The 12,866-nt window shown below is 31.8% G+C and overlaps 1 protein-coding gene across 6 annotated transcripts in view; it reads right to left on the bottom strand.

The window, feature by feature from the left end:
- Window positions 1-12,866, bottom strand: part of LOC106460800 (apoptotic chromatin condensation inducer in the nucleus-like) — a 75,150-nt gene that overhangs the window by 41,927 nt on the left and 20,357 nt on the right. For 3 of the 6 annotated variants that reach the window (XR_002610842.1, XM_013920539.2, XM_013920540.2), the window contains 2 exons: window positions 6,279-6,387; window positions 1,596-4,669 (listed from right to left, as the gene is read on the bottom strand). Coding sequence is in view for 5 of the 6 variants with exons in the window: in XM_013920539.2 (XP_013775993.1) it covers window positions 1,596-4,669; window positions 6,279-6,387 (3,183 nt within the window). In the remaining variant the exon portion in view is untranslated. The remainder of the gene's footprint in view (window positions 1-1,595; window positions 4,670-6,278; window positions 6,388-12,866) is intronic. The other 3 variants (XM_022387591.1, XM_022387590.1, XM_022387589.1) reach the window with 3 other exon arrangements.

Genomic DNA, 12,866 nt, shown 5'->3' with positions numbered 1-12,866 from the left:
ACAATCTAGCTTGAAGGACCTCGTCAAAGGGTTGTCGAAAATGCGAGATCAGAAAGTGAGTCAAGAGGCAGATTTTGATGAAATGCAACACGATACAGCTGCAAGCATCTCCGTCCAGGTAGGAGTAGATGATTTCGATTAGCTGAAGAATCCTTCCAGTTTGAGTGGAGGACGAGTAATCCCAATGGCAATAATAAACAATTGCAGGAACACTGAAATGGAGCCGTTTGTACCAAATAACACCTGGACACAAACGGAGATCAGGGACAGTACATCATAAAGGACTGAGATCAACAGAAGAGACATGGAAGAAAAGTACAAACAGCTTCCCAAGGCATCCAAGTTTAAAAAGGAAATGAGAATGTATCACCCACCCATTGGCGAAGGGATATTGTCGCATTATGATTACATCATGCACAAGACCATTTCACGTTATAACACATAACTTAGGTAAAAAACAGCCCAAGATCAGTGACATGCATAAAATCTCTAAAGCAGACACACAAAGAATGGGTACTGTATGCAGAGAGGTAAGTATATCATTTTGGAATTAGTATTTCTGATTGTTACCATTTTGGGTTATTCCAACTATCTTTGGCTCACATGAGAACAACTGATTAATTGAATGTAACTGAATAATGATAAGCAAATTAATCTATCTGCACAGCTTTACACATAAATGTCAGAAGACAACAGCATCATTACCAGTGGCTGATGAAAATATGTAAATACTCAGAATAAAAAAAATTAATACAAAAATGATCTGGTTATGTAATACACAGTTGTACCATTCTGCTTTAACTTTTGCACGCCAAAAGTGTCGCCATTCCTTAAACTCAACCATTAAATGTTTTGATGCATTTTTCATTAAGGTATTAAAATGTTTTTGAAAAAAAGGTCTTTTAGTAGTAGTAGATAATTTATGTAAATTCTAGACAGTGAATACTACATACCAGCATACTTCATGACTGTAAATTATTTTTATAGTTTACTACTGTGTACTGTTTAAACACAGAGGTTTTTAAAAAAAAAGAATAACATATTTCTGAAAAGCTTGAGTGGTTTTCCAAGATACAAATTATCTGTATAAGCAATGCATATATACATAAATGGGTGTTTAAACAATCGTATAAATAATTCCACTGTACCAATAATATGTTGGTAATTTCAAATAATTACTTTTGTGTCAAGATACATAGCCCTTAAGCATTTTAAGTTTTTATGACATCCACTATAGAATACTCTTTTATAAAACTGTGTAGACACACTCAATATGTAATTAGCTGAAAAAAAAAGCTATTCCTTTGAATGTGATCCAGTATATATATAATATTCATGAATCTAGAAAGAATAATGATTGAAATATAAATCAAACTAAATTAACAGACACTGTGCTATCTTTAAAGTGGCTGCAAGTAAATAAAACAGTGTACCTACATGATACACATATTAAATAAATTCTCAATTTCTTGACCATCTTAAGAGTTCAAATGATGAAGGAACAATTTTTATTACCATTACATACATGTATTATGAGTGAAGTTTAAAATTATTTTCTGTGCATTAAACAGCAAATCATTAAAGGATGTACTAACCTGAACATTTATCTCTCGACTATTTCGCTTGTCTTCTGGTTCTTTCATTTCATCATTTTTTGATACTTTTATTCTTTGTATATCATCATCAGTATCACATTTTCTTTTATACCCAGAGAAATGCTCGTCATCATGAGCTCTCGTTTCCACCACTTGTTTGTTTTCATAATCTAATACAATACATTTGGTAGGTTCTTGATCAACTTCATCTGTGTTTTCTACAGCCTGTTCAACACTGATTTTAGTTTCTATATTTTCAATATATTCTTGTTCTTCTCTATCTTCTAAATCCTTAGCCTGTATTTGTATATTTTTTATTTCCATTTCTTCAGCTCGTTCTTGTCCAGTTGTACTTTCTAACACTTTGGCTGAATTTAATTTGCCTTTAAATTCTACTTCTTCAGCTTGTTCTTTAGTTTCTAAGGTCTCAGCCTGTGCTTGTTCAGTTGTGGTTTCTAACACATTAGCCAGTTTTAAGTCACCTTTAAATTCTACTTCTCCAACCTGTTCTTGTTTAGTCTCTAAGTTCTCAGCCTGTTCTTGTTCAGTTATAGTTTTTAATGCTTTAGCTAGTTTTAAGCCACCTTTAAATTCTACTTCTCCAACCTGTTCTTGTTTAGTCTCCAAGACCTCAACCTGATCTTGATTAGTTGTAGTTTCTACCACTTTAACTAATTTTAAGTTGTCTTTAAACTCTAACTGTCCAGCCTGATCTTGTTCGGTCCTCAAGTTCTCAGCCTGATCTTGTTCAGTTGTAGTTCCTAACGCTTTAGCTAATTTTAAGTTGTCTTTAAATTCTAACTCTCCAGCTTGTTCTTGTTTAGTCCCCAAGTTATCAGCCTGATCTTGTTCAGTTGTAGTTTCTAATGCTTTAGCTAATTTTAAGCCAGCTTTAAATTCTACTTGTCCAACCTGTTCTTGTTTAGTCTTTAAGTTTTCAGTTTGTTCTAGTTCAATTGTAGCTTCTAACTCTTCAGCTAATTGTAAGTCAGCTTTAACACCTACTTGTTCAGCCTGTTCTTGTTCAGTTCTTAAGTTCTGAGCCTGTTCTTGTTCTGTTGTAGTTTTTAATTGTTTCGCTAGATTTAAGCCTGCTTTAAATTCTAATTGTCTTGTCTCCTCTTGGCCAGTTTTAGATTCTTGCTCAGTTAATTTTATCTTCATTTCAGTTTTTTCTTCTTTGATTGATTCTTGCTCATTTTCAATCTTTAAAACTTCGATTGTTTCATGTTTATTTTGAATTTCATCATTTTCTTTTATTTGTTCTTTTTCGGTAATTTCCTTTTTTCTTTCATTAAAGTCTTGTGCATTTTCTTCCCCAACCTCATGTGAATAATTTTCAACATCAGTTTTCTTTTCTTTATCTGCTTCTTTTTTGTTGCTCCTTAAATGGTCTTTCTTATCAGTTTCAGCTTCAGTATATTCATTTTGCTCCTCAAGTTTGGATCTTTCTGGTACATCTCCATGGCTTGTATCCATTTTCTGATCTAGATCTTGATGTTTCTTAAGTTTATCAACAACTTCTTGCTGTTTATTTTCAGTTTTTCTGTTTTTTTCTTGTATATTCAATTCTTTAATGCAGAGTTTTTTTGCTTCATCCTGATGCCCATTAACATCAGTTTTCATCACTTCCTCCAATGGAGAATTTGATTCTACTTTCTGAGACATTTCCAAAACTAATTTGTTTTCATATTCTTTGGTCTGTTCTTGATTTCTTTGCATTTGCTCCTCCTCTTTTGTGAAACTCTCTTCTTTAGATTGTTTACTTTCTTGATTTCCTTGCGGTTGCTCCTCCTCTTTTGTGGAACTATCTTCTTTAGATTGTTTACTTTCTTCATTTCCTTGCGGTTGCTCCTCCTCTTTTATGGAACTCTCTTCTTTAGATTGTTTACTTTCTTGATTTCCTTGCGGTTGCTCCTCCTCTTTTGTGGAACTATCTTCTTTAGATTGTTTACTTTCTTGATTTCCTTGAAGTTGCTCCTCCTCTTTTGTAGAACTCTCTTCTTTAGATTGTTTACTTTCTTGATTTCCTTGCAGTTGCTCCTCCTCTTTTGTGAAACTCTCTTCTTTAGATTGTTTACTTTCTTGATTTCCTTGCAGTTGCTCCTCCTCTTTTGTGAAACTCTCTTCTTTAGACTGTTCAGTCTTTAAAAATGATGACATTTTTGATTCAGCTAAGGTATCTTCTTTAAGTTTTTCAGAATCCCTCCTGGTCTTCCAATTGTTTCTCTGTATCCTTCTTGTTCTTGGAGGATCAACAGGTTCATTTGCTATCTTGTTACAGTTGTTATTAGTATCTTCATTCACTTTCTCTTTACTTTTGCCAGTGATTTCTATCAAAGTCTTACTCTTTATAGAATTCTTAGTATTTACTTCAACTTGGATTTCAGGTTGTAAATCTAAGGATCTTTTCTCCAGTTCTTGACTTTTGTTGATATCTTTTTCATGTGGCTGTTTGCTATTCAAATATGTGTTTTTACTATCTGTTTTCTCAAAATCTTTTTCTAGATTTTTCCCTGTGGATTGTATCTCAACGTTTACTGCAGGCTGGTCTGTCTGCTTTACAGCAGCATTCAAATTGATTGTACTACCTTCTTGTGGATGAAGTGTTTTATTTTCTGGTTCAGTTTCATGATTTATTTCTTCACCTTCTTGTTTTACTTTTTCAGTTTTAACAGAAGTATTTCCTTGAGTTTCTGTAAATTCTTCAATGTCTTTTGTTTGATCACATGTATCAGCTACCTCTAGATCTTTATCTTCTGATTGTAAAGAGCTTCTTGTTCTTCTTCGTGTTTTTTCCGGAGTTTTTATTATCTGTGGTTCTGAGGGCTGTTTAAATGAAAGCTCATCTTTTTCCTCAGAATCTTTGTTTTCTTGGTTGGATGAAGTTCTTGTCCTTCTACGGGATTTTTTTTCAGGAGAAGAAACATCCCCTAACTGATCCACTGCAACATCTTCACTAGCTTTTATATGTTCTTCATTAACTTTTCCTTTCCTTTTATTATCATCTTTTTCTGGAGATCCTTCTTCTTCTTGTGATGATGAAGCTTCTGCATCACTAGATCTGTAGTTCTCTGATTTTGAACAATAAAATTTGATACATCAAAATTTTTACATCAGCAAGTGTTTTACAACAATTTTATTTGTATCTTAAAATGTTATATACAGCATAAACTTAAATATGATTAAATATATTGAATGTGAATTTTTCGTACTTTAATCAATGTGAAACAAGACAATGGTGCTTGTTAAACATTTTTAAATATTACTAAAAGTGTATAATTTTACGAATGCAGTTGTTTACTTAACAATTATATATAAATACAAACATTTTTCGTGATGGTGTACAAGACAAATAACAGGCAAGTTCCTGAATATGTTTAATTATCTGAAACATACATATTACCAGCACAATTTGTATTGCATAAAATTAACTTATGATCAAGATTTAATGCCTATATCACTACATACAACCTGAAGATGTGAAATACAGTTGGATAAGAAATGCAAGAACTTATTAAAGCACTTCCTACAAAACAACAAAACATGCAATCCAATAATTATAAAAAAATTTCAATTTGTAGCGCTATTAGATATGAAAATAAATTATACAATGTATATTTTACAATTTACTTTTCAATAATTAAAAAACATAACCCTCTAGGGGTAAGTTATAAAACAGAAAACTTTGCACTGTGCTTAAAAATGTGCAAAACTGTTGAGAATGATAGACAAGAAATAAAAAGTTTTAAATGGTTAAGCTCTTCTGTTCAACAAATAACCAAAATACATTAATTTATTTTAATGTAACCCAGCAGTCATTTAGAGGGTATTTAAAGTTTTTATTAATACACTGTGATTGGCTGTTATAGCAGTAGCTTCTTTTATTTTCATTATTTTTGAGCTTGGATCCCTGTACAGAAATTTGTTATTGATTGAGACTGGTGTTGGGATCACTGTTTCAAGTGTGAAATGCTATAAGAGAATTCTTGATATTACAAGTTTTGATGTCTCTGTTGTGTTCATTCATACACACATAAAGTGGGCATTTAGTTTCCTATATATATATATATGTGTGTGTGTGTGTGTGTGTGTATATATGTATCATTCACTGTACACATATTTTGTCTTGTGAATACAGAACTTTACTTTTTAAATTAGTTTTTTATTTTAATTCGTAATATTATAATTAATATTTCATTTTGATTTTCGTTATTTTTGTACATTTAAAATCAAAATGAGATATTAATTATAATACTTATTAAGAAATTAGTATATTGATTTTCAAATATAATAATTTTGTGTTCCTTTTGAATACTTAACCCTGGAAAAGCTCAGTTTCCCATCTAATATTACATATGAACAGGAATTACTAATGTGATTTTCGTGTTCACTGTTGTCTTGCTAGCAGTAAATTTTTTTTGCAATGTTGCTAATAGTAATGTATTTATTTCACTGAGTAACAACTGTTACACACACACACACATTGAAATACTTATAGAAGGCTCTATCTTAAGAACCAAAAGCTTATAGCTTAATAAAAATGTAAATGTGTTGTAATATCCCAACATATGATGTTGAAACCACATAGTACGAGTCTCAAAAAAGTATTCAGATCAAGTAAATCTTAACGGAATCTATTGTAATTTTTATAATAGATATAACAAACCATTATCATCTTACCTAGCTCTACAAGTCTACGGGCTTCTTTCTGTATTGCATAGCTCTTCTGTTGATCAGCCAGATATTTCTTTATGAAATCATTTTGTTCAGCAATAACATCATCTTGTAACTTAAAAGAAAAACGTAATGAATTTATGGCATAAAAATACATAATCTACATAACTACGAGTTACTTTAGAAAAATAAAGCACTGAATTAATTGAAATTACAAAAAAATTGTGCATTTCTCATTAAGCACAGGATACATGATAAATACATGAGTGTGAAAAATGATAAACATATTTTGATCATTCTACCATGTCAATAATTAATAAGATTCTTTACCCACCAATCCATATAAAATAATTTACCAAATTAAAAACAACCTTACATTTTTTTGATAACTGTTTATCATAAAATGTTCTGTTTTCCAAGTGTCTTAGGTTCTGCTACAAATGTATTTCACTGTTTATTCAATTATATAGTATTTCAAGACTAAAACATACACAAAGAAACAAATTTATCAATTTTGGGTATTATACTTTGGTTTGGTTTTTTGTAAGCACAAATCCAAACAGTGGGATATTTGGGTTCTACCCACCATGAGTATCAAAACACGATTTACTGCTGATTCACTGGAAGGATAGGCATTATAAGATGCTAAGAAAAACAGAAGCTCGTGAATTACTTAAGAATCAATGACCTAAAAGATATTTTTAGTTAATGCTCATAAAAGCATTATTTATCCATATACCAACATTTTCTACATTATGGTCAACAGACACTAATAGAGTCGAGTAACTAATCAATTAATTAGTGTCATGCAAAATAATCAATTAATAGAAATTACGGTTTAATCATTCCAACTATCCAAGTTTTTTTATGAGAATAATTGTTTAATGAACTCTATAATTAATCAATTAGTAAATTCTACTAACTGTCTTGCTCTAAATACTAAATTGAAAAAAATATCAGGACTTCTCATGACAAAACTGTCATTTTCAAGTATCGAATCAAGTGATTTTAACAGAACATAAATTGCACCAAAATTATATAACTAATGTTTTATTATATTTTGTAAAAAATTACAGTAACAACTTTACAAAACATTCTAGCAATAACAGATACAGTGCAAATACAAGTGAAAAAGATGTTAACTTTTCCCCTTATGCATACTTTGTATTGCACACAGTATATTTCTGCGAGTGTTCTGACAATCAGTTAGCAAAGGTGTTGATATCCAGCCACAATGGACCGAGTCTGCACTTTAATAGCATACTTTCACTAAGATCTAGCTATAGCAAAACATTTATTTAAGCAAAAATATGCTGTTAAAATAAATTTCAAGTGACTGCAAATTACTGAACAAAGTAGTGACAAATTCTTCATCATTTACAGCAGTATATTAAGTATATTTCAACTTTTCCCAACTTCAATTTAATATCAAGTGATAAAGCCTTGCATCTTTCTCCAAAACACTGCTTTGACTGGAGCTATATATTTTTTTTTAATAATAATAATAAAAAACTCTACTAGAGTGTAATATAGCCAAAACCAAATAATATTTATATTTAATAATATATTTTATTCTAACTTGCCAATAGGACTAGTAAATTTGTATCCTCATTGGCTGCTGCACATTACATGATAATAACATGACACATCACCATGCTAACACAACAGAGATTCACTCATACTGTTGCGAGCATTAACAATATTGTTTGAATTATGGTTTTCCCACACAAGTGCATTCCATTATTTTCAAACACTTCCTCACTTTACTACTGCATTTCAATTTACCACAAAACTTTTCATAGTAGTGGAAACCTTGTAGGTAAATAAAACCTTTATATTTCAATGTGGTGTTCAGCCTGTAAGTTTCCTTTTATTATAACATATGACCATGTATAAATTATATCTAAAATAATTGTACTGAATAATTTTAATTGTTGTCAAGTGCATCAGTCATCACTAGAGCTGGGTGATTAACTCAATTATTAGCATAGTGTCACGTAAAATAAGTGATTAATTAACAAAAAGAAAATAATCAACTAATCAAAATTAGTTATGTTTTTAATTATGCACAAAGCTACACAAGGGCTATCTGTGCTCTGCCCACCACGGGTATCGAAACCCGGTTTCTAGCATTGTAAGTCCGCAGACATACCGCTGTGCCACTGGGGGGCTCAAAATTAGTGTGTCCAATCATTACTATTTTTGATTATTCCATGTATCCAGTTAATTGAAATATTGCATCATAATTTCTCACTATCATTTTCAATTAATTCAAGGTTGTTCATCATAATCTATTATTGTCACAACTCACGACAATAATCAATTATTCAAAGTTACTGATTTGAATTATCACAACTATCCAAGTCTTTTGTAAGAATAATAACTTAAACAAATGTAATCAACTAATGAACTTGATGATTAATTGATTAGCAACTTCCAACGATAGCCCAGTTCTATGGGACCCAAAATGTCACTCAAAATATCCAGGCCTAGATCGACAGCTGTATGAATAATGGGTGGCATGATCAGGTATAAGCTGAAGGAAGTAAGATGAAGAGTTGGGCAACTTGAAGGAAATTAAGTGGCAGATGGACCAACATCAATAAACCATCCACTTGCCCTAATAAATTACAACAGTGGATGGCCCATATGAGCAAGCATGAAAATGAGTTACACTGAGAAAAAATCCTGCCCATCTTGAAAGGGACCAGAGAAAATCCACAAATGAAGATAAAGGCCTGGCATGTCACAGCGGAATATAGATGCCCAAGGCTGACGTAAGATGGAACTCAAAGATGGGACAGAAAAGGGCTCTTAGTTCACAAGGAGGTGAAGGAGTAGCCAAAGAAGGCAATTTACATAAACCTGGTAAAGGGTGGTGCAAATTAGACACCATCCTGGGAAAGAATCAGAGAGCATGATAGTTAGACAGAATGAGGTTGGATCAATCCTAACTCAGTGCATTCACCATCTGAGCATCATAAACTGGGATTCATGATCAAAAGAGTGGAAGCTTGGTAATGAGGTAAGTCACAAAGGCATTGATAAGAGGACTCCTAAAGTGGGAACAAATCTATTGAAACACCAAAGGGTGTAAGGACCACTCTATTGAAAGGATTTGTGCTGGGCAATACAGTCAATCTGCCACAAGTTCAAATCTCTAAGACACAGCAGGTTGACACCAAAATGTTGTGGTTATGACCCCAAAGAGGAGCTCTATGGCTATAAAGGAGAGGTCCCTAGAGTGAGTACCTCAATGTCAATTGATGTAAAAAATGAATGGAGTTGCCTGTATGCATTATAAGATGATATTCAAACAGATATGGCTGAAGATGGTAACAAGCCTAGTTAACTATCAACATCATGAGGAAATTGTGTGAACAGATCATTCCTCTTGAGACCTAAAACCGGCAAAGGTGAAGGTGTCCGAACCTGCAACCCACTTTAACAGGGGGGCATCCATGAACTGTTGTAAGTACAGGCAAGGTACAGAGAAAAAGATACCCAAGGATGTGTGGGATTAATCAAGCTACCATGAAAGCAAGAGCTGAAGTTATGAAATGAAAGAGATGTAAGAAGTTAAAGGATCTCTGGATATATCCTACTGATCTGCAACAGTCCACTTAAGGAGGCATGTCCAACATGAACAAAGGACACTAAGGAGCTAGGGCCAAAAATAAATAGAATGTCTCATGCAGAAAGAAAATGACACACAAGAACTTTGAAAACCAGAAGTTCCACATTTTAGCAATTTAAAGGTTAAAAATACCCAGCAAGTGAAATGAGAAAAAAAAAAACCCAAGTGAATATAGGTACTGAATGAGGGTCAATATTAACTTTGAGAGCCAGAACAACCAACTCAAATAAGCAGATTAAAAAAATAACTGCTTCCTCTGAGCAAAAATCCTCAGGATCCAGTGGAAAATATATGGGCCCTCAGTGTTGAAAGAAAGAGAAAGCCATGAGGTAGTCCACAAGAGCTGAGCTCATATAGAAGCCAAAGGGTACCTTCAGAAGTTAGTCATCTCTGAGACTCTCAATGAGGACATCAGAAAGGGGCCAAAAAAAGTAGCAGGATAGGAGAAATTAAGTGGGTTCATAAAGACAAGAAACCTGCTTAGTCCTCTTGTACTTAGATAAACAGGAAACCAGCTCTAGTTTCCAATTTTTAATCTTTCTTTTAAAGAAATTTATTTAAGAATGATAGTAATTCTTATTAGATAACAATTCACATGAGAAATTTTAACTGAAATATTTCAATTTAAAATATACACACACTGCAAGAAAAATAACACATCTAATAGGTGTAGTTCTGAGGAAAAAGAATGAGCTTCTGGCATATACAAAGTGATCGAGGAGAGTACTGTTAAAAGAGCTTGATTCACCATCCTTCTACAGACTAATATTGCTTGTAACATGCACAAGTGTTAGTAAACATTTTACATATAGGAGTGGCAGTTCAATGGAGAAGCAAGTAGTGTGAACTGAATTACTCAACATTATCCATACTTTTTCCTATTAGAAAAAACAGCAGGTAGAACCACAAAGTATAAGGAAAGGCACATAAAAAAAACATTGATATTATCAAAAATTACAGGTTTAAAAAAAAAAGCAAAAAGGTTTTAGCTTCATTGTTTAAATAAGCCTAAAATTATCATCATTAGTGAGTATTAGTCCATTTAAAATTGGCCAGGATACTCCAAGAAATCAAAAAAATTTGTTGTCAGCAAGTTTAATACAAAAGATGTGAAAGTGAAAGATGAGCATAATTAAAAGATGTAGTTTCTTTGTTTTAATGTATTTCTATGAATAATAAAAAATAATAATAACAGCAACACCACACATACATTAAAATTTTTGCAAATCCACTCAATATTCATGAAAGTAGTAACAGCTTTACCACAAAAAAATTCCTCATACAATTGGGTTACAAACAGATATTTTTTCACTCGAGTTTAGTTGACTGATCCATGAACAACAGAAACACAGAACTAGTGTATAATTTTAAAGATTTTGTGCTATTCACATTTCCATTTTTTCATAGTTGTTTAGATTTTTTTTTTTCAGTCACCAGTCTATTTAAGTAGATTGTACAATACTACCTGTGTGAATTTCAATAAATTTCAATGTGTTCAAATAATAATGTTCATAATTGAACTAGTTGATTTTTGAGCACCTAAAAATTTAGTTGAATATTATCTATATACAAAACACTGTGAAACAAAACTTAGAAATAATTTTGTACAATGTGTGCTACAACACTGTTTATGTGATTCACTGAATTCAGTTTAATGTTAAATAAGCATGGTCTTCTTTTGCTACAACAAACTTCCATTTAAATGAACTTTCTCCACAAATCTACTTTTCACAAGAGCTACAGAAAATACATGAAAATGATGTGAAATGTTTTGTACATACGCTGTTTATGTAATTTTTGCCTAATGAATATGGAAGAATTTATTTAGTACACTACAAAGTTATTTACAGCAATGACTGTGAAAAAAACATAACTCATAAAAAACCTTTTTACTGTGGCTTTTTCCCTAGAATTTTTGGATTTTATTTATAGGTGATAACTTTTGATATGAAAAGGCTAGATGCTCTTTAAAACTGTTTTATTTCAAAAATACTTGTAAAAAAAAATCTTGGGACTATAAAATTAGATTGTGTCTATAGACATACTGCAACTTTAGCACTCAAAGGTCCCCAACACCACATCAGTCACCAAAAAAGTCCCCCTCCCCCTCCAGAAAATGTCTGATAGAAAATTCCTGTTATGAAAAGTTGACTTGGAACATGGGGCATGTGAATGGATAAGTTTACTTGCCTAGAAATATTTTGTACCATGTATTAGTCACCACAGGCAATGAAATAACCACTAATGTTGAGTTCTGAGTGAATGAATGCGAGTACTAAAATGTTTGAAATTGCTTTTGTATTACAAAGTATCCAGTTGTGTAATTTTCAATTCCAAAAGGCAATATTCTCTTCAAAAATGAATTTCCAGTTATCCATGATGGTCTTAGTGATTACAATTTGAACATCCTGAATTTTGTCACAAATAACCCAAAAGCTTTCTCTGGATATCCAACTTTCATAAATTAGTAAATTACATTAACATTATGGAATAGTCCTGTTTAATTATAAACATTGTATGCTCATTCAAGTACAGTATGCTCATACAGTACACAAAAATTCAAAAATAAATATATGAATATATATCAGCACACCTTTGAAAATGTATGTTACAGAACACCTGGGGTCCATCCAAACACCAGCAAAACATTATCATTATAGTAAGCTCTGTATTGAAATTCCAAAACCCAATTGCATTACAATTTTATTAGGGTTAGCATGCAATGTGAACAATATAAATATATATGTATCCTACAGGAAATATGTTGACAAATCAAGAAATTACAAAATTACATTATCCCCAATATGCGAATAAGTAGTATTAAACCATTTATTATACAAACAGCGTAGCAAAAAAAAAAATACCAAAGTTATATTATACTTCTATACTCAAGTCATTATCCACCATTATACAAGATTAACATGATATTGAAAAATTCAGCTCAAAGAAAACTGAAA

Source organism: Limulus polyphemus, unplaced genomic scaffold, assembly GCF_000517525.1.
Source record: "Limulus polyphemus unplaced genomic scaffold, Limulus_polyphemus-2.1.2 Scaffold837, whole genome shotgun sequence".
Classification (NCBI taxonomy): domain Eukaryota; kingdom Metazoa; phylum Arthropoda; class Merostomata; order Xiphosura; family Limulidae; genus Limulus; species Limulus polyphemus.
Note: the sequence above shows the minus strand (reverse complement) of the source record. Positions and strands in the feature narration are given on the sequence as shown.